This window comes from Mercenaria mercenaria, chromosome 1 (assembly GCF_021730395.1).
Source record: "Mercenaria mercenaria strain notata chromosome 1, MADL_Memer_1, whole genome shotgun sequence".
NCBI classification, from domain to species: domain Eukaryota; kingdom Metazoa; phylum Mollusca; class Bivalvia; order Venerida; family Veneridae; genus Mercenaria; species Mercenaria mercenaria.
This window is the reverse complement of record NC_069361.1, coordinates 92,864,685-92,888,175: the sequence shown is the minus strand read 5'-3', so window position 1 is coordinate 92,888,175 and position 23,491 is coordinate 92,864,685. Positions and strand designations below refer to the sequence as shown.

General features: G+C 35.6%; 1 protein-coding gene across 1 annotated transcript; it reads right to left on the bottom strand.

Annotated features, from left to right (window-relative positions):
- Window positions 1-2,541: 2,541 nt before the first annotated feature.
- On the bottom strand, window positions 2,542-22,171 carry LOC128548672 (G-protein coupled receptor GRL101-like). Its single transcript, XM_053524043.1, has 12 exons — window positions 21,970-22,171; window positions 18,272-18,499; window positions 17,660-17,818; window positions 16,032-16,145; window positions 15,304-15,489; window positions 14,171-14,373; window positions 13,469-13,590; window positions 11,086-11,270; window positions 6,999-7,115; window positions 5,573-5,707; window positions 3,523-3,593; window positions 2,542-3,237 (listed from the first exon to the last, which is right to left on the bottom strand). The coding sequence occupies exons 1-12, from the start codon at window positions 22,169-22,171 to the stop codon at window positions 2,542-2,544; spliced, it is 2,418 nt and encodes an 805-aa protein (XP_053380018.1).
- Window positions 22,172-23,491: the final 1,320 nt, after the last annotated feature.

The window sequence follows — 23,491 nt, the reverse complement described above, 5'->3', positions numbered from 1 at the left end:
CATACATTTAATTCATGTAGAAAGTCACGAATCCTCGGTTATTTACAAATCATACTCTTTCCTTCAAATATAGGGTTCTACCCATGAAAATATATGATATTTTTATGCTCCCTGTAGAAGAAGCAAGTTTATATTGCTTTGCACCTGTCGGTCGCATTGGTCGGTCGGTAGAGTGAAAGGTTTTGCCCAATAACTTCAGAAACACTTCACCCAGAACATTCAAACTTGGTAGCATGCTTGGGCTTTTGAAGTAGATTAAGCTTTTGTTTTTGGGGTGAGTAAGTCAAATTTCAAGGTTGCAAGGTCCGAACTTTGAAAACAGTTTCCGCCCAATAACTTGTGAATCACTTGACACGTGACCTTCAAACACAATAGCATGAATTGGCTTATAACGAAAATGACCCATTCTCTGTATGGAGTCAGTAGGTCAAAGGTCAAGGTCACAGTTGACTGAACATTGAAAGCCGTTTATTTATCGTAACTTGATAGCATGAATGGGCTGAATGAAACAGATGTCCCCTATTGGTTTGGAGTCATTTAGTCAAAGGTCAAGGTCACTTGGGCATGAACTTTAAAAACCTTATCCATTCAATATCTTGAGAACCACTTGACCTAGTATCTTTAAATATTAGGTCAAAGGTCAATGTCAAAGTGATGACGAGACTGAAAATTGGACAACCCATCATGAGGGACATATATTTTTACATACATCTCTTGTTAACTATGAAAACACTAGATATATTTCACTGTAGTTGATCAATAATCTACAGAAAAACATTCCCCGATAATGCATTAGTAAACTACAGACTGAAATGGTGCGTCAGAATATTTGGAGGAGTGAAACAAATCGACAGAACATAAGGATAAACTGAAAATCACGTGCATGTCTTTGTTCGGGTACAGTGAATTTTTCTTGTAGCAATGAGCACGGTGTCTAACTTTTATAGCTGCCTCACTAAAATATCTTGCACACATGTCATAATACACAAGCCAGTCACATTTGATTGACTCTGGACTGACCAGTTCTAGTGCTAGTCTTTTCATGCTTAGCATCAAGCGAAGAAGCTAGGGGCAGACGCCTTAATTGATAAGATGAAATCACCACATCAGAAGACAAAAGGTAAGGGTAGATTTCTCGTAAGCACAGCTACAGAGCCACACATTTGCAAAGTACGCACACAGCAAAAAGAAGCTGTAACGGAAAAATATTATAGACAGGTTGCTTCAAAAATCCAACAAGTACATTTTAACTTTATGCAAAATATAGACACAGGTGGAGGAAGGGGTAGGGGATAGAAAATGAGGGTTGTGAAGGGGAAAGTGGAACAAGGATGAATATTCAAAAGGGAAGGCAACGTTCCTTAATCACAGTTATCCTACAACGTAAACAAGAGTGCCACACTGTCACTGTCACAAACTCCTCATTCAGTTACGTATCGTAAGGTAATAATGTTGAAGTTGTATGCCTTGTTAACAAAAAAAAAAGAGTAAGAAGGAATCAAGGTATTTGTGAGGTTCCATGTGGGATGAAACTGACAATCGGAGCAAAACTGTTTGAATGGAAAAGGCTAATTTCGCAGATTTCGAGTAATTCAAGGGCCATAATCCAGGAGTGCTTGAATTGATTTGGGTGGTTATCAAACTTGGCCGATATATTATGCCCACAAACATTGTCAGCAAGTTTGGTGAAGATCGGATGAAAACTATTCGACTTAGAGAGCGGACAATACTAAATTCGCAGTTTTACGAGTTATTCAAGGGCTATAATCAAGGAGTGCCTGGGGCGATTTGGTCGGGTATCAAACTTGGCTGAGGGATTATGCACACAAACATATTCAGCAAGTTTGGTGAAGATCGGATGAAAACTGTTTGACGTAGAGACAGCACAAGGCTAATTTCGCAGTTTTTCGGGTAATTCAATCTTGAGCCTTAATCCAAGTGTGCCTGGGGCGATTTGTCTGGTTATTGAACTTAGCCGAGATATTATGCCCACAAACATTGTCAGCAAGTTTAGTGAAGAGCGGATGAAAACTGTTTGGCTTAGGGAGCGGTCATGCTTTTGGACGCCGACCGCCGCATGCCCGCCCACCCGACCGGCCGCAACGGGTGTTCTCATAATACGCCCCGCTCTTTCAGAGACGGGCGTATAAAACAAGGTAAAATATCAAACAGGGAAAGCCATGTTCCAAAACACAGCCTCTCCACGCAGATGTGCACACATGCACACGCACACACACACGCACACGCACACGCACACGCACACGCACACACACACACACACACACACACACAAACATACGCACTCTCGCATACAAAGCAAACTCACGAGGAACATGTGGATGAGAAACTGACAAAAAACGCGATAGTATATTTCAAAGTTAGCCTACAGATGTGTTTCCGCCATTTTATTTATTTTGGACTGTTATTCAAATATTTGTTATACAAACGGGGACATACCTATGTCACTGAAAACTCTTGATGCATATGTTTAATTAATGTAATTATCATATGTTTGAAAATATCAGCTAAAAAAGATGTATCTTACTGTTTTCTAAATGCGGCATCAGCTACTGCAATAATGATGAGGTATACTCCCATAAAGAAGTCTGCAACAGCAAGATTTGTTACAAATATTCCATATCCTATCTTGAGTCTCTTTCTGTCATACACAAGTCTGTACATTATTGAGAGAGCGTTGCCAATGAGAGCTGCCATTCCAATTAACCAGAGCATGGTCTGCAGTGCCGAAAGTCTCATCAGATCTTCACATGAAGAAAATTCGTCTTTTGACGGGAAACACTGGTCTTCATTGAGATAGTTTGGCCGAATACAACAAAATTTAAAGGCGGGAGTTTTTAATCTCCTTAATGAAGCAACACCAGTAAATATGTCCTTGTTAAAGTTCAGTATTTCATTTCCGTTAAAATATATCGTGTCAACGGACATATCGCTAAAAGCAAACGCTTCAATTTCTTCGATTGAGTTATTAGACAAATCTATCACATCAAGTTTAAGCCCAGCAAAGGAATAGGCCGCAACCGTTTTTAGCTTGGCATCCGCGAGTTGTAGTTCCCGAATTAGGCCTATTCCATTAAATGCACCTGCTTCAATATTGTTAAGTTTGTAATTTCCCTTTAGGTTTAAAATTCTGAGATGGATGAGGTCAGCGAAAACATTTGCTGACAGAATACGTATGTCATTGTAACTTAGATCAAGTGTTAATGTGTTAGGTAAACTCTGAAAAGCGAATTTCGATATTATCTCAATTTGACAAAAGGACACGTTAAGAATGACCAAAGATGGAAACATTAGGTGTGACCGCTCTAATACTTTCTTTAAATATCTATTTCCACTTAAGTCAAGCTGTCTTGTCGTTTCCGATATATTGAAAATATCATTTATTTTTATGTTCTTGTCGCCACAAAATACAGCATATCCTCTGCAACGGCAATTGTTTGGACAATGAAAACTACAAAGCCGTTCATCGTCCCCATGTGCACACTGAGAAAGTCCATCACATACTTGGTAAAGCGGGATGCAATTCTTACTCCAAGCACATTTGTAAGCATTTGGGCATAGGACTCTTTTTGTGGCTGCAAATGATAAAAAAATATTTACATTTTATGGGTTTAACGTCACATCGACATCATTATAGGTTAGCTTTTGATGGTAAAGGAAGACCCCAGGTGCCATTTCGGACATTGTTTGAGGCACGAGCGATCAACTTGGTAGAACCACTGAACTTCCGTAAGCCAGCTGAATGGCTTCATCACATGAAAAAATTCTACACATCTAACGTGGATTCGACCCCTAAGCGATGATGGACAATATTCAGCGACCTTGTAAAACAAAACATTTATTCAAATTGAAAATTCTGTCTCATGTAAACGGTGCGAGAAAAATGAAATATAGGCTTATTTGTCAGTACATATGACAAACTTTTATGTATAAATAAATACAATAAAATCCCATCTTCCATGCACACAAATGTGGAGTTTTTCTTACGACCTTATTTTATGATATAAATGGAATGCCATGCATTCAAAACCATTTTGGCAGTAGCACCTTTTTTAGGTTAGGGAATGACGCTGTACATAGTAGATAGTTTAGCGTCAAATAAAATGTTCGACTGCCATATAGACGATGTTTTGCTTGCGAAAATGTTTGCAAAAATGAGTTATCTAGTTTTTATATAGGAGTATGAAATCAAGTTTGTATAAAGCGCGATTGTAAAATGATTTGCAAAGTTATCAGTTTAAGTATACATTGATTATTTCTTTTTTTGTAAAATAGAATCACCCAGCCTATCAACATGGCTGATAAAATGATTTTGTTGTTTGTCAAGGTGCGAGAAACTAGCTCAAATTAATTCATCATTTTGGGTTTTGTTCATTTCACGTTGATTACGAACTTAACTGAAAGGGTATATTTCGTACATATTTAATGGCAAATATGTTAAAATAACAGAAATTCTACATGTGGCATCCGATTCGAAACATGTTCGGCTGCAAGTTACTTCTGCATGTAACGTCATTTATCTGGATAATGCAGATTAAAGCTTGGACTCGGCACACAGAAATAAAAGTCATTTGATGAAATAATAACAACCTTTGATTAAATAACGTTATTATCTTTCTAGAGATAAAATATAATATTGAAACGTTTGACACGTTAAATAATCCGAAATTGTGTCTTAAAATCAGCTTAAAATGAGCGGATATCATGGGCAAATGTATAAAAACAAGCACACGGACCAATACATTTTATTTCATCATATCATATTATAGATCTTATGTTTATTTATTTCTCTGAGAAGTTTCATTTAAATCTCCATTATAGAAAAATCTCTTTTCACGAAAATATTATCAGGTTGTTACTTTTCCTAAGACTCCCATTATGAAATTTTGTGTTAAGGCCAAATATTTAAAATCAGTCTAGTAGAAACATAACATATAAGAACGCACATAATTCTATCTTTTTTGTAGGCCGAAAGTATATTCTGAAGTTTTGAAAAATCAAGGTTAAATGAAATTCTATATTGTAGAAACAGTTTTAATCAGAATGTGTAGAACTACCTAATCTTATGTGTGTTTTTTATTTTAGGATTTTTTTTTCAATTCGCAAAAAAGCAAACATTTCTATGTCGCAAAATTAACCATTTATACAGTACCTGTACATATATTTGGAAACAACAGTGCGCCCATTGAATTAAGCGTTTTCCATCGTTTAATTCTAACATCTTGCACCCTATCAAATACGTTGGAGACATTGCTGACACTGTAAACAGGATCCTCCAAAACTCTGTATACATCAACATTTGGTGGGAGCATCTTTGATATATTTAAGAATAACTGACTTGTAATTGATTTAGATACATCGCTCCTATCAAAGAAAATTATTCCTGTGTCTGATTGTTTGTTTTTTATAAACATAATATTTTGTAGAAACGTTTTTGCCATAATTTTGTATCGATAATCTGGTAATCGATTTACGGATGAAAACGGCTGAGCCCGAGTTTCTCTTATGTGTAATAGAATATCGCCGATATTAAAATCATTTTCAAGCGGTTTACTGGTTGTATAGCTAAGAATTCGGATGGTTGCTGTATCTTTATAGAACTGGTCAGCAAACTTATTGATATTGAAACGGTCTTCAAAGTAATCAGCATCGTAAAGGATGAGTATCTCGTAGTCTTCCTCAGTGCAACCTGTTAATGTTTAATAATAATAGCGTGTGAAATCATTACATTCAGAGATAGATTAGATTAGATTAGATCATTTATTATAGTCTCATCCATTTACATTTTATACAAACATACAAATATAAAATAACTCATATCATACAAGTAAATGGCCATTTTATATAGAATTACATGAGACTACATGTGTCTCATACCATACAATGTTACACACTTAACTTTCTATGTTTAAATAAAAGTATTGATAAATCACAGTAAAACTATCATAAAAAACATTTGGCAAATAATATATTTTTATAATGTAAGACTGAAAGTGTTTCATGTCCGTGCGCGTGTTTGTGTGTGCGTGTATGTTGTATGGGTGTGGTGTGGTATGGCGTGTGTGCGTGTGTGTGTGTTTGTGTGTGCGTGCGTGTGTGTGTGTTGTGGGTGTAGTGTAGTATGGTGTGATGTATTGTGGTGTGGTGTGGTATGGTGTGTGTGCTGTAGATGTAGTGTAGTGTAGTGCATCACTTGCCCCTCATCGATGTGGGTTCGAGCCTCGCTCGGGGCGTTGAATTCTTCATGTGAGGAAGCTATCCAGCTGGCTTACGGAAGGTCGGTGGTTCTACCCAGGTGCCCGCTCGTGATGAAATAATGCACGGAGGGGCACCTGGGGTCTTCCTCCACCATTAAAGCTGGAAAGTCGCCATATGACCTATCATGTGTCGGTGCGACGTTAAATCCAAAAAACAAAATGGTGTGTTGTGGTGTGATGTATTGTGGTGTGGTGGTGGTGGTGTATGTGTGGTATGGTGTATGTGGTATGGTGTATGTGTTGTGGTGTGGTGGTGGTGTGTGCGTGTGGTATAGTGTGGGTGTATGCAATGTATATATGTTTATTTCTGTCTCTTCTATATATGTACAATATAAGATATGACCTTCGAAAATATAGTATGCGTAACATAACAGAAATAAAGTGCGAATTTGTATTTCCTCTCCCGCAGAAACAGTAACTGAATTAAAAAAGAATAAACAAGAAAATTGTATTTTCATGTCTGCTAATGCACCCCAACTAAGATCACAGGTGATGCTAATACTTTTATACCGACAGTGCTGGTATTGCGCCTAGTATTTAATGTAAATATTATCTGCTGTTTGCATGCTGAGAGGATGTTGCAATTGGGAACAACTAACGAATAATTCATGGCGATTATCCAAGCAGTAAATCATACTGATACCTATTGACCTTTAATAATTAAAGAATCAATATATAATTATATTTTCTACTGCTTTTTAAAACATAAAATATTCCTCTTACCACAGTTTTCCTCATCCTGGCCACCGGGGCATTGCGCTATCCCATCACAAAGGAACTTTAATGGTAAACAGTAGCTACCTGAACACTTTACTGTGTCTTTTGGGCACTCGAATTCTCCTAAAGATAAAACATTTAAAAGTTGGACTATTTGTCTTAACTCATCTTAATGCAAGACTCAGTTAGATAAATAAGATCACATATCTTTAATTACATACAAAACATCTTCGAGAGATTTATCATCTTCCATTATCACACTTCTACGAAATATCGTACTTTGAAAATAAAAATTCTTGAGTCATCCAATACATTGAAGTGGACCTTGTAGGCATATGCTTAAGTCTTACGTTACTGCTGTACTTTTATTTAGTATTTTCATTCAATTTGCAATTTTGATAACAGTTGCGAAAGCATATGTTTTAGTTGCCAAATCGAAATTAGTGCTTTTAGTATCGAATCATCGTTCACTATCATCTTTTAAGTTTTCGACGTTTGATTCCTTTTTAGCTTAAATGGGGTTGCCATTAATTAATTACCCCGCTTTGAGTGTACGCACGCATTGAATGTACACTAGTAAGCCTATGTTAGACCTATCAGTATAGTGTACACTCAATACGTGCGTACATCCAATAGGGCGATTTAATGTTGGCGCTTAAATGGAGCACGTCCACAAACTAATTTAAGCACTGTTTGACCACAGTAAAATATGTTCACTTCGAATGATATTTTTCACCCACAGCTGTGTATTGTGAGTAATATGAGGAAGACAACAAAGGCAAATTATTTATTTTGAAGGCAGACCAAAGTAATTACCACAGTTTTCAAGATGACTTCCAGACCTACAGCCAAGTATCACTCCAGTGTCGTCAACGTCATAAAGACATCTAAGATGCGATGGAATAACTTTAACATCGCCTTCGCATGTTAAGCTTTCCACTTTTAGAGCATAGTCTAAATTGAAAGATTATTTGGCATAAAAATGCATATAGCCAATTAATACAAATACAATAACAGAAAAGGTGAAGACGTGTTACAGTGTTTAATATTTTAAAGTAGCAAAACAACACGATATAAGCGAACCTTTAAAAATAAAGTAGAGTAACGTTCTTTACAAATCTCAGATATCTGACTGCTCCCTTATTTGAAATGTTAAGCTCTATTGTATTTTTGCTTGACATTAGTGTTTCAAATTTTTAAGTGTCCGGTCATCTACAGACGTATGGTTTGAAATATTGTTTTCGTGAAGTATAATATCTGGGCATTCTGCAATAAAATGAAACTCATTTTCTTTTAAATTCACGATACATTTTTGACATTTCATTTCTTCCCTAGGTGTTCCGTCATGTCTACTGTTTTCATTTGCAAGGTTATATGAAAAGGGTCTAAATTTAGTCAAGGAAATACTTAACTTGTTTGTCTTAATGACACTCAGATAATCTTCTTGACTATTCGTGTTTGTAAATACTGTAAGGAGATAATCTACTCGAGTTGTTAAAATTTGAATAACCATGTTGTTTATAGATATCTAGGATTCTCGGTTATTTAAAGGTGAAATTATTTTTATTCACATTATGAGTTAACAATAGGTTTGATATTCCTATTTCAATTAGGATGCATTTGGCGTGATAAGCCCAATTGTTTCCCCTGTATGTATATCATTTTTAAGAATAATGCATCTTTCGTTGAAAAAAGTTTCATCAATATTATTTTGAGCCAGTATTAAAGAAGTATAATTTGTTGCTGTATTTTCTTTGGATATGTACCAGTTTTTCGTATAAACCGTGAAGATTTGTAGATGTTCTAACACTGAGTACTTTTCGTAAAACGTTGCAATGGACTTCTTTAATGTTGCTTGCTTCATCATATTCATAAACGTCTAGGCCATAGTTAAATATCGAATCAATAAGACTATCAGATCATTTACATTTAGCCTCAACATTTAATTCAAACTGATTAAATACAATAAAAAGATAACGAAGAGCGTAAAGCGAATGTTGTGCAAAGTGTTGTTGTGTGCAATGTCAGTTCTTAAATAACGTTACTCCTGAGTATTTAATTCGTGTCACAACTTCTGTCGTCACATGATTTAGTTTGAATTCAAATGTAGAATGTTTTTCCTGTTCAAATATCGATATTTTTGTCTTTTTTGTATTGATTATTATTAGTATTATTTTATTATTATTGTAGCACTCTTTTCATGCACATGTACACGTTCAAAAATGCTTTATAGAATACATTGCGAAAAATAAAACAATATCAAATTCAGTAAAAAATGTTATACCCCAGTTTGAACATATTGACAAAGATCGTTGAGTATAGATTGCCAAACTTCAAGTGTGTGGGCAAGAATACTTTGTCGTCTGTGAACAGCAGAACAAATAATGTTATGTCATCGATTGTAAACAAGCCATTAATATCATAATTTATGTTACTAGTATTAACCAGAAAAGAAATAAACATAGATCAGACTAAAACTTTGGTCTCCCTATTTTATACTAATGTTTGATTCGAAAAGTGGTGATTTATATATTTTTTAAATTTGGTTGTCGCTTTTACAGAACTACACATACTTTCGATTGCTTTTACAAATTTAGAGCTTACATTTTCTTGGAATAGTCTTATAAACATATAAGAACATTCTAATTTTTTTTCAAAATCAACAAAGGCAGTGTAGAGATTTTTACATTGTGATAACGTTGTAGTTATAACTAACTGCAGCAAAAAGATACCATAAGTTGTTGATTTTTCTTTCTGAAAGCCATACTGATCATCATTGATTTCCTTATGCTATTTTGACCACTCGGCTCATCGATTCGGAAGAACTTGATGATAATTGTTTGTGATAATATTTATCAAAGTAATACCCCTATATATTGTTTCTTGCATCTTCCTTGTCCCCACTTCTTAAAATAAAGACTATTATTCATCCCAACACTTTGGATATTCGCCCGAAAGATATATTTTGTTGTATAGTAAATGAAGAGTCGGTCGATATTTCAGCGAATGAATATTTATAAATTTCGGCCATAATCAAATCATTGACACTGCTTTGGTTATTAATTTGTGAAGATACTGCTTTTCTTGTTTCAGATATTTCTGTTTTCTTATCTAATTCTGTATCCTATCATAGTTTAACTCTGCATTTTGGCTCTCAGAGTCAGTCCTATATAAACCCTTTAAATGGTCTTAACGTTCGTTTATAGTAATTTATACTCTACGTGGCATTTATATGCTTCATTGTGCATGAAAGGGCGGATGGACCGTAATTAAACTTTACAAAGTTCGTTTACATATTTAGATTTTCGCCTTTAGCTTCTCTTTTAGTATAGTGTTTCTTAACTTTATTCCATTGCTTTGGTTCAGATTTGCTCTTTTTTTTTTTAAATTGTCTTTTCACATAAACTGAATTTTCGTTTATAAATTCTCGTTACTTTTGTGTAATTCGCCCATCGATGTACATGTATTCTCTTCCTAATCATTATTTTTGTTTTTAACAAATTCATTTCTAGCATCTTTAAGTTTTCGTCTAGCATTATAACAATCGTCATTGAATCATGACTGTTTATAACTATTGTTGCCGAAAATGCTATATCTGATAGTATAGATAAAGCATTAGGGCATTAGATGAATACTCACGTATCACGTTTTTAGGATTATCCGCATTTAAATCATCATTTTCTTTATTATGTATTTGCTCATTTATATCATTTAATGCGTTTCGTATAAAGGAAATGGGTTGCAAAAAAGATTTTTTTTTCTTTGATCCCATTTAATCATTTAACATGGACATATTTTTCACTTTAACTAATATGTCATGATATATATTTCTAATCTACATAAAATATTAATGAATTTTACAACAAATGTTATCTTTAGCGTGTTTCTTTAAAAAAAAATTTTTGTTTGTTTTGTTTTGTTTTTTATCATCTATATTTATTGGTTACATTAATTACGTGTTAGAACACATTATTATTTAATGTATACTATTTAAGCTGTTGTATTATTCTTCGATAGATTTTAATTGCCTGTAAAATGTAACTTTTTTCAAAAAACGTTTTTTTGAATAGGCAATATTCAAATACATATTTACCGTGCTCACATACGATGGGTCCTGGAAAGTACTGTTGGTATTTGATCTGTGAATCCAGAAAACTCATATATCTGTATATAAATGTTTCCTCATATGAAAAAGTAAGTTTTGATTGGTTCGAAGGTGACACCAATCTTGTTCCCTCTGACTCTTTGAAGTTATGACCAACACACGGCTTTTCCAATCTACAGCATAAGAAATATTTGTGTTAATAGTTCGATTATACTTTTGTGTTTTATAAAAACAAACACAACACAACTGTCACGGTCGTTCCGTTGAATCTGACCGTGTATGCTCGTCCGGGAATTATGTCCTCTATGTACGTGTAAGCGTCTATAACGTCAGTATTTCCATAGGGAAGTTAGATTGCTTGATAAGAAATTACATTCCATGGGCAAGTTTGACAACCCGAAAAGAAAATTTACAAGATTTCGTGACCACACGCTCAAAAAATATCAAAACTAAACATCAGACTATTTAAATACACAACACCAGGACAAAAAGACACATCAATTACTAGATTAATCTAGTATATCGGATCTGTGTCTCACCATATATTTCGTTAAAACATTTTTATGCGTACGTAATTTTTTTCATAAATATGATGTAAAATTAATTGAAATGCAAAATGCATGTATGCGACACTTCATTTGCTACTCTGCTTTCCGAGACATAAGACTTAACACATCTGTTACTATTATAAATGGTAACTAGAAATTGCTTTTGTAAAAAAAGGCATGTCTCCCCCAATGCAAAGTCCTATAGGCAAGAAGTCAATAGGGGTCAGGAGCGAAAGTCAAAGAGACACTGATGGTTGGCTGCAATAGGGATCATCTACTTGGCATGTCCAGTCATCCCGCTAAGTTTCAACACTCTCGGCCTAGTGGTTCTCAAGTCACGGTTCAGGCTCCTGTGACCTTGACCTTTGATCAAGTGACTCCAAAATAAATGGGTCATCTACTCTGCATGTACAATTATCCTATTAAGTTTCAACATTCTAGTCAAGTGGTTACAATTATTTTCGGAAAGGATTTACATGACCAGGCCCCTGTGACCTTGACCTTTAATAGACTGACCCAAAAATCAATAGGGGCCTTCTACTCTGCATGTTCAATGACCGGAAATGGTTTTCAATGGTAAGGCTCCTGTGACCTAGACCTTCAATAGAGTGACCCCAAAAGCAATAGGGGTCATCTACTCTGCATGACCAATCATCCTATGACGTTTCAACATTCTGGGTCAAGAGGTTCTCAAGTTATTGATCGGAAAGGGTTATCAATGTTCAGGCCCCTGTGACCTTGACCTTTAATTGAGTGACCCCAAAACAAATAGGGATCATTTACTCTGCAGACACAATCATCCTATGAAGTTTCAACATTCTGGGTCGAGAGGTTCTCAAGTTATTGATCGGAAATGGTTATCAATGTTCAGGCCCCTGTGACCTTGACCTTTAATTGAGTGACCCCAAAAACAAATAGGGATCATTTACTCTGCAGACACAATCATCCTATGAAGTTTCAACATTCTGGGTCGAGAGGTTCTCAAGTTATTGATTGGAAACGGTTTTCGATGTTCAGCCCCCTGTGACCTTGACCTTTAACAGAGTGACCCCAAAATCGATAGGAATCATCTACTCTGCATGACCAATCATTCTATTAAGTTTCAACATTCTGGGTCAAGTGGTTCTCAAGTTACTGACCGGAAATGGTTTTCAATGTTCAGGCCCCTGTGACTTTGACCCTCAACAGAGTGACCCCAAAATCAATAGGAATCATCTACTCTGCATGACCAATCATCCTATGAAGTTTCAATATTCTGGGTCAAGTCGTTCTGGAGTAATTGATCGGAAATGGTTTTCCATGTTCAGGCCCCTGTGACCTTGACCTTTGACGGAGTGACCCTAAAACAATACCAACCTATGAAGTTTGAAGGTTCTAGGTCAAATGGTTCTCCAGTTATTGCTCGGAAATGAAGTGTGACGTACGGACGGACGGACGGACAGGGCAAAAACAATATGTCTCCCCCAGAGGATCGGGGGTGGGGGGGGGAAGACATAAATATCAGACACATAAAGATCTGAGCTGGAAAGTTTGCAATTTCATTTTGCTGGATCGTTATTGGTACAAACCTTCAGCAAAGTTGGGAAACAATATGATATATACAGACTATTACATTTTCTGTATGGGAGGAGGAGTAGTTGCAATAAAATACACTGAAATTAGAACCTTTACTGTCTGGAATAATAATGTTCCATGTTTTCTGTTGGAAGAGTAATAGTTCTTACAAGAATAGTGTTTGAAATAATAGATACAGTTTACCTAGTACTACCTGATAGATGAAGGATAGACAAGGATTAAAAAGATACACGTGATTTTGCACTTACTGGATGTTACGGTTGATATGAATTTCAAATACTACACAGTCACAATATTTGTAATTATGAATGTAATTGGGATCATCGAATTTCGCAGCTGCAGCATGTGACGAGAGACACGTCTGCGTAATCTGAAAAATGAAATCTTCATACTGGTAAATTATAAATGACAATCAACCAAGAAATAAGTAAGGTTTAAAATGTACAAAATGGCACTGTTTCCAGTAAAATGTGTTTGTAACTTTGAGTAACTTCATTACGGTCATCTGTAACAAAATAATACATCGGAAATGGAATTAAAGACTTTGACCTGTTTTCTGATAAAATCACAGACCTAATGGTCAGTATTTGCTTTAGTTATGATGTTGATGTCATAAAGCAAATAAACACCACGAGCACAGCGAAAGCATTAGTCTATAAAATGTAACAATATCATAGGAAATTTGGCCTTTCGTAGCTTTCAATCAACATTAAGTTTCAGCGCGAATAACAAGAAACTGCGCTGGACATACGTCTAAATTATTATTCAAGGCTTTTATTAACATTAACAATATAGAATTAGTTCTATTAGATAACATTATACTGAAAAGCTGACATGGATAAACATTTACTCCATACGCAGAGAAAAGCTTGCTAAATCTATATCAAAGTTGAAACGAACATGAATGCATTTTGCAAAGTTGTTGTGACACGGATCCTTGTTATCCTTACCTCTTGTTTGCAAAAGTATTCAGGTCTCTTCACTAGTGCTGACACTATGTAGTCATCTCTTCCTACGTCAATATTGCTGAGTAAATACAGCAGTATGTCATCACAGCATTCAAAATCCATTATGATGTCTCTATTTTGAACTATTGTGTACATCTTACCAGATTTAACAACTAAATCAAAATCGCAGATAACCTCCATTCCAGCTGAAATCAATTGAACGTACCGGTTACGCTAATAACGCTGCTGTGTGAAGTTCTTAGAATTTGTGCCAGCCAGCACAAATGACTAATGAGACCAGTAAACACAATGATTTTATGTACATACAAGCAAATTGACTTATCCCATGAAATGATTAACTGTCGCGTGAAAGTGTGGTTAAATTATTTCCCCTTAAATATTAGAATTGCTCGGAGAGATTAATCGAAACTTCTAATTATGAGTAATAGCATTTGAGACGCAAACATAAAACTGACAATTCTTTTATAACAAAAACTGTATAAGCTAGTAACACAATTTTAATGTAAATAACGATAAGTTCAAGGAAGACAGAACCTGCTATGACTGTTATCTCTTTACGAGACAATATTAAAATTTATGTATGTCTTTGGTTTAGTTTTGTTAGATTTTGATATCATATTCACCATTTATGGTTTACAATGCATTCCTTTAGTACTGTTATGTAAGTAAGAGATTCTCCAGCGGTGATGAGTAATCTTGTAATACAGACACGTGGAGGGATTAAAGAATCAGGTTTGGCGCCAGTGAACACTTAAACTAGTTTAAACTCGCCGGTAGTGTTTCTTGCACTGACGGATGTGCTGTTTTCTCTTTGACTTTATTATTGTTTTCATTTGTGTTTGTATACATGAGCGCATGTGCTCAGCCAGCTGACACGCGTATACATTAACCCGTATCCCTGCAAAGTTGATTGCGTTATTTGAATGTTTTCTTTCCTATTCTACTTTTGTCCATATTTTCCATATTTTACGAGGGAAAATTAAAAGGTAGATCTATTTCAATTTTCCATTTAAGGTCGAAATAGTTGCTTTTATTAAATAGCTTTAAATATTGTTTTTTTTCTGTATCAGTTTAATAAACTAAAATAATTACTTTTGTGTTTGACAAGATCTTACCAACAAAATATGACCCTGTATTTCTGTAACCTGCCTCCCACCACTGATCACATGACATGAACAGTTTTTCACTACACATTTCCTCATCGGTTCCATCTTCGCAATCCATGTACTTGTCACAACGTAAGCGTAGTGGTATACATCTTACAACATCACAATGGAACGCTTTCTCTGTGTTACATGAACCTAACAAAGAGTGATTGAAATATATCTTTTGGAACCTCATGTTAGGCTCGTTTATTATATCAGTTTGTTTATATTCTCTAATGCTTCCTTTCATGACTTATATTTCTGATGCTTTTCTTTGCTACAATGATTAAACTTTAATACATAACATTCCGAGATAAATTCATATCAACGGGAGGCATACCACAAAAAGTCTCGTCACTTCCGTCATAGCAGTCCCGCACGGCGTCGCACCGTCTGTTTAGAGTTATACATTGTCCGTTGGCACACTTATGTTCTGTATCCAAACATCCCCGAAATTCTAGAAAACGAGAAAATTGTGATATCATTTACTACAATATTATGTAAACATGTTAAAAATATAAATTAGTATCATTTATACAAATGGTTTATCATATCGTAAGGCCTAAAGTTTTATGTTTCTCAAGTCTTATAAAGTCTCTAAACAAATAAAATCGTTTACGGCAAAATGAATTTAAAAAAGATTGTCTTATGCAAGATTTGTATTTGTTGTGGTCAATACCTATAAAAAAGAAACGTACCACAGTTTTCATCTGATTGGTCAATACAATCCGGAACAAAATTACACATCTGACTAATATGTATGCAGTCACCACCATCACACTGGTACTGGTCAGGCAAACAGGACCTATTTCCTGCAGGAAAGTTCAAAAACATTTAGTTGCTGTAACATTTCAAACGTATAAAGTCACCTAAGCTATAGCCTCAAAGAAAGTGTCATCTTTTATAAATGGGAGGAAACGATGAATAAATCGTCATCAATGATATTCAACATTTAATTAGTAGATAACTAAAACGATATAAGCATAAATATGATACTTACATTTGCAGGTTGTATTTACTAAATACATGTATTGATCTCATCTAATAACTAAAAATGACTTCAGCTGGTTGATATCTTTTTCGAGGACCTTTTCTGTTATTAGTCAAAAATTATAATCATACCAACAAAAGAATGGTTACAGCTGATTTCATCTGATGCATCCAAGCAATCTATCACTCCATCACAATAAACGGTTATAGAAATCCATTCAAATGTTTCAGTACATCGAAAATATGAACCTCTTTCGAAGACTGGAACTGTCTCGGTAGATAACTCTATTACAGAAGCCATATCATGTGCTGAAAGGAAATTCTGTATTGATTTAACAGAAGTTTTGCAAAATACCACGTCGTATGAGACACTGTATTGTCGAACGAGAGACGTTAAAATGTCTAGCGACTTGTTCTTGCGTTCTTGGCCAAAACTTGGGCCATCTCTTCAAAATTTTGCCTCGGCATTATCACAAACTGATTAATTGTCAGAAAATCTCTGAACATATGGTCGTATGTAGACTTAAACATGTACATGTGTAAAATTCGCTCAGTAGAACCACATTGTTGGCACACACGGGCTACACGAGGCAATCATGAGCAGGTGCAAGAATTTAACGATGGAATGATTAAAATCGTACGAGTTTTGGTCAGCTGTGTTTGTCGGTCAGAGTACATGTACATTTCTGACATTGCCAACAAATTTAAACTATGTATCGAAAATAATGCCAACTTTCGATGAGGCGTGTTTTTATCTCGTATCTGTATTTCTAGGAAGAACTTCTTCCAATAAACGTGTAATAATCTGCAAATAGCACTATTACGGAAATATTTCAGCAGATAGAGACTAAGAAAAAGTGCTTTAAGCTCTACATGTTTAAATAAGATTACCATCATGTGAGATCAGAAAAAATACATTTACACGTCTTTGTTACAATATATCAGCCACAGAATGGGATATGTATTTCAAATTTTGACCGTTCCATGTGTAAAGTGCATTTTACTTACAATCTATATTTTAAATAGAGGTATGTAATGATGCAATGACAAATAGGCTAGCTAGAACGAAATTCAATGAGTAAAGACAGACATTAACCCTGGACATAAGTACCCTGTTCTGTTTGTTTCTGACTAAATTTGGATCCGTCTCCTATTAAATTTGTTCTCGTTTACTGATGTTAAAAGCATAAGTAATGTTACAACGGACATTATTATCTCATGGCATTTTCCTACTTATTTTTAGTCTAGTACAGAATGTCAGCACGTAACTAGATTCACAGATTCTCACTCTCACAGAAAACTCAAACTGTAAGTGAAAAGGCTGCAAGATACTTACGATCAATGTCTTTCCAGCAGCTCGTTTCGTCCGAATAATCCGAACAGTCAAACCTACCATCGCATTTTCTTAATATTGAAATGTTTTTGCCATTATTACATAAAGACAATACCATGCTTTCTCTATACTCTAAACTATCTTTAAGGTCGTAAGAAGTTCCTGTGTAAAAAGATGAAACAATAATTAATTCTTTGTATAATTTCATATAAAATATTATGAAACATTTGCTGTAATGTTATTTAAATTTAGGAAATACTTTCTAAACAGACATTTACTAATGTACAATTGTGTTTTCTGAAATTGATCCTTTCACTAATTTTAGCAACGTATTTAATCATTTGCACAATGTAGTTTTATCAATATCCGATAACTTTCTTGAACGCTTTACAGTTTATATATGTATACAGTGTACAGACATTTATACAAATGAATTTAACATTTTTTTTTTCTCTAAGCATTCTAATCTAAATTAAAAACAAATTTACATTCTTACCATTCAGAAGTGTAAGATGAAAGTGAGTCTTTTGTATATCCACAGTATACAATCTATAAAATCGTATAAATAAAGACGTAACAGTGGCATTTTGTATAAACCTAATACATAAACTATACCATCAGCATCGCATGGTTCCCATCCTCCACCAGAAATGTAGCACCATAAGAATCCCTGATCAAGAGGATCACGACAATCGTTGCCTTTCATGTACCCATCTAAGTAACGATTATGTTTATGTGCAGTAAAATACTTGTTCCAAAGTTGACAAGGCTTTCCAGTATATGTGTGATTCAATATTCCTTTGTATCTTTGATAAACAGTTCCCAGACCATCTTCCTTTGTATCTTAATAGATAAAACATGAACAAAGATACAATTGAAACGTTACAAGAACTCAGGGTTGCGTTTCATGAACAGTCCTAAGTCTTAAGACAGTCTTAAGACCAAAAACTGTGACAATTTTGCGTTTCAAAGAAATCTTAAAAAGCAGTCTTAAGTTTATGACCAAAAACAATCCTAAAATAGAAAAAGTGGAAACTCCACAGGTCGCTCAACATGACAAAAACGACCGACCACGCCCTCTAGCCCCAGATTGAGCAGAACTCAACATTTACACATGCTACAAGTACAAAATTCAATTTAAGAGACATCCGCAGATGTATCCATATGGCGGCACACATGGAATCTTCAATAATACACTTGCGTGTAATTACATGAAAAGTGGCGTATGGTCCCCTGTTAAATAATGGGTTTGCCCTAAACGAGGAAACAATATGCAGAACTAAAGAAACTGGAATTTAGAAAGGGGAACTGAGATTATGGAGTCTAGGACTGTTATTGAACAGTTTGACGATAGTCCTAGAGTTGTTTAAAGGCAAAAGCACTGAAATCAATGATGGCTGCCTTGATGGTATTTGTCTGAGTAAAAATATCTTGATTGACTTCCACTAAAAAATCTCTCAGTAAAACCTAAACTTGCGCACTGAGATTTTCTCAGATTTCTTGCAACAAGGATTGGGCTATCTCAGAGTCTTTCTCAAGAAACAAAATGGCGATTTTCTGACGTTACAATACTTAGGAGGAGCCGGTAGTTATTTTAATGTCAAGGAAAGTAATTCAAATAACACTAAAATGGCTGCAACAGACTAGGGAAATTGATTAGGCTTTTAAAACATGTGTCACAAGAACAGCATTTTCAAACATTTTTTTATTTTTCTAAAATGTTTCATTATTGTCCTGAATACTACAAAACTTTGAAGACAACATTGATCATCTACAGCAGACGTTTTAGGTTTTACTATGACTGTGTTTCGTATCAGAAACACTAGTAATGAAATGTAAAAAAATATAAAAAAAAAAAAAACAGCAAAAAAGCCTTTGATGTATTGTGAATTGTGTGCAGTTAAGTTCAAAAGTATCCTTAGAATAAACGACCATTTAGTACACAACAAAATCATGATCTTACTGTCTCAGGGTAAGAAAATATTCTGTCAGTCCCTGTCCTGAACCTGGGATTCATTGCTTAAAGGGCGAGTGCTCTACAGACTGAGCTAACCGGCTGCCTGCACGAATTCTCTCGGCTAGTATGCACTTTACCGGTACGAACGTCCTGCTAGGAGTTTAAAAGGCATGGTGTACTTGTTACAATAACATAGATAAATTGTAACAATAATGTTTAAAAAAACAAACACTAAAAACGGAAGTAGGGGCAGAAGCCCCATTAAGAATAAATGGGGAGTATTTATTGAAAGTGCGTACTGAAAAGTGCAGTTGTCCCAAATTCCACTTTGTAGTAATCAAAAACAAAGGCAAATATCAAACAGGGAATGCCACGCACCAAAAACGCAGCCTCCCCAAAACGAAACCCACAGCACGCAGACGCGCACACCACCCGCACACACACACATACACGCGCACACACACACAATGCCAATACACCACAAACACACACACACATACACGCGCACACACAAAGCCAACACATTAGGACAAAACGAACAAACAAAGGAACACAGTGGGGCACCGCCTTGGAACGGTCAGTGGCAAAAACACCACTGGGGAGCTTAAACCGGTTTATGGTGCGCACCCAACCTCACTCTTACCCCCCCCCCCCCCCCCACCATGTTCCAAAGACACGGGACAGTGTAAATAAAAGTAATCCCCTCCAGGTGAATCTCTAACACACGTAATGGAAACAAAAAGGCATGGCATGTAAAACACAAAAATGCTCGTGTATAGATATATAAAAAGCAACCCTTTAGAACCAAAAACGTATGTACTCAATGCCTTTTCAGAAGACAGAGCAACAAGAGAAACACCCTTAAGGGCCCGACGAAACAGGCCAGAAGACAGATATCAAAACAGTTCAGTCCTTGTAGGATTTAAAAACTGCTTATCATAGAGTCCCCCCCCCCCCCATCTTCCGTCAGACACAATCAAAGAGGAAAGCGTAGTGTCCAACTGTAAACGGGTTGAACACTAAACATGCGGTATGTCTCAAAACAGTTGGGTCGTAACCTCTTTTAATAAAACGTTTTATAATTTTACCAAATACACATTTGGAAAATTACCATGACCCAAGATCTTACGAAGTTTGTAAACCACATCCCCATAAAAAACGGGTTTAGAAATACCTTCTCGCAGAAGTGTCTTTAAATTACTATTGAATTTTTAAACTAAATCAGAATTACGATAGTAAAATTTAGCAAAATATTTACAGTCCTACATCATGTCACACTTCCCAAAAATTTCATCCTCGAATTTCTAATGGGCCATAATTATCTAGAAGTAAATATAGTCATGGTCCCACATTGGGCACCAAATGTAACAGGGTAAGTAAGATGTGCAGTCAGTCTGGGGATCGAACTCGGGACCCCTTACTTACAGGGCGAGCACTCTACCAACACAGCTAACAGCCTGCCTACACAAAATTTCCCTTTTCTAGAAATCAAGTCTTGTACTTGACATTATATTGCCTCAACCGCTTCGTTAGTCTAATGGTAGAGCTCCTGCTTCAAGTAAGAAAGGTCGTTGGTTTGATCCCTGGTCACGGTTACACCAAAGACCTGAAAAATGGTACTAGTAGCGTCCTTGCTTGGCGCTCAGCACTAAGAGGATAGTACTAGGACTGGCCAGCCCGGTGTCAGAATAATGTGATTGGTTGGGGTATCATATCACTTGTCAATGGCGTGATATTCCTAAGAGGCAGCACTATAAAGTTTGGCACTGCACTCACTGCATCCTTTATATATATGTTGGAAAAGACACTAAACCCGATCACAAACACACACACTTGATATTTGGTTTCAATTGATTTACTGCACATAGTTACATAACAACTTGTTAATAGACATGTTTACCACAGACAAGTAATGAAATATCTTGTAATGGCCGATTTGAATCTACTTCCTTGAAAATGTAAACGTCGAACTTTTGATTGTTTGCTTTCATGGGCTGCATATAGGCATTAGAAGTTCCTTGATGTAATCCTTATTACAGAAAAAGACATGTCCAATATAACCAACTGAGATAATGTGTTTTCATAATCTAAAAGAGAACGCTCCACAAGTTTTGATAAAATTACATTATAACAAATCTATAAACATATATTTATGATTAATTTTATAAAGTAGATATCATTAAAAAGTATGTGTTGCGTATTGTCTCGAGGAACTTGGTGGTCACGAAGACTGTTGGACTGTCTCTGGAATTCGGTTGAATGTCATGAATAAAGAATGTTTGTGTCTATACAAACGCTTTCCATAAGTACGTACAATGTGCATTGTCTTTCACGTTTCTAAAAATGAAGCATGTACCTTTGAGCACACACGGTTCCATTCGACTTTCACGATCCATTGTGTAGCACCATAGATAACCGCTGTCCCACGGATCTCGACAGTAGTTTTCAACACCAGCTAGACTCTCACCAGGAAAGTAGAAATCATGTGCATGTTGAAAATGTGGTGATTTAGAAGCCCAATTTTGACATGCTTTACCGGAGAACGTTGTATTTTGCATTCCTATGTATCTCAGATATCCATCAAATGTGTTATTCACGGCAGGCACTGAAATGTATTTCATCGAATATAATATGGTTATTACAATAGTAGCTCGATCTGGGTTGCTGTATTCGGCTCGAGTGGAATTTGCCAGATCGGATCTCACCAGCGCGCAAGCGCCGAGTGTAATCCGTCCCATTCTCGCATACCAGAGGTCTACCATGGTTCCCTGGATGTTCGTCTCGGGATTTTGACGAATTTCTAGGATGGATGCGAATGAATCCGTCCTTGTAAAATCAACTCGAGCCGAATACAGCATCTCAGATCTAGCTACTGTTGTAATGTCCCTTTTATTATATACCTACAACTTTTTGTATCGAACGAATTCTCAAATGTTTGTAAATGTTAAAATAGAAATAAGTGAAGCTCTTGTGTTCGCTATTTATAAAATTTGTCAGGTCATTCATATTAAATGAAAGTACTCCGGCAACATACAATACAAAAGGTACATGTTCATATTTACTTGTGAAGTACAAGCTGTATTTTTGACAGAATTTATATGGGTATATAACAAAAACTGATGTTATTCTTGAACGGCCAGAAGTAGGTATACTTCAAGTAAATTTGATACAAGACCTTATTATAAAATTAAATATCAAGATTGCAATTCATGTTTAAAAAAAGAATAAAACAGTATTTACTGATAATATCACATTCTTCCCATTCTAATGAGACTTCTTGCGTATAACACCAAAGATATCTGTCCTTGGTTGGAGCACGACAGTAGTTTTCTGCGGCGATTACAGATCTTTCTGGAAACATTGTGTCATCAAGATAGCTGTCATGTATCCAAGCGGTGTAAAGGTAGGAACACTCTATCTTCATCCGACCAGAACGTACAGGATAACCCAGACGGGGTTTTGTTAAGTTTACCGTTGTACTCATCAACAGGAACCTGTTCCGGAATCAGAATCCAGTTGTGTTTTTGGGGAAGATATTGGCCCTCTCTAACTGATGCTTCACAATACAGAATAGATACTAACTACATTATTGCCTAAATTGTGCAGTGCAAAATTACACCACGGAATGAAAATACTTGGAGACTTTCTTATTTAACATGATTAAAACTAATACACCTAGTCAAATCTCTTTAATATTTCAGACAAGATCATAAACACTGCCGTACTGTACCTACAACAATATGTTTAGGAGAAGACCTCTATAAGCTTTTGCTTTCGGCTCTGATCCTTTTTCAGGCATTATCTTATGTACCATGTATCATGAATTGTAAATATTGCAATTTTGTTTGAAATAAACTATGTTTAAACTAAATCTCTTT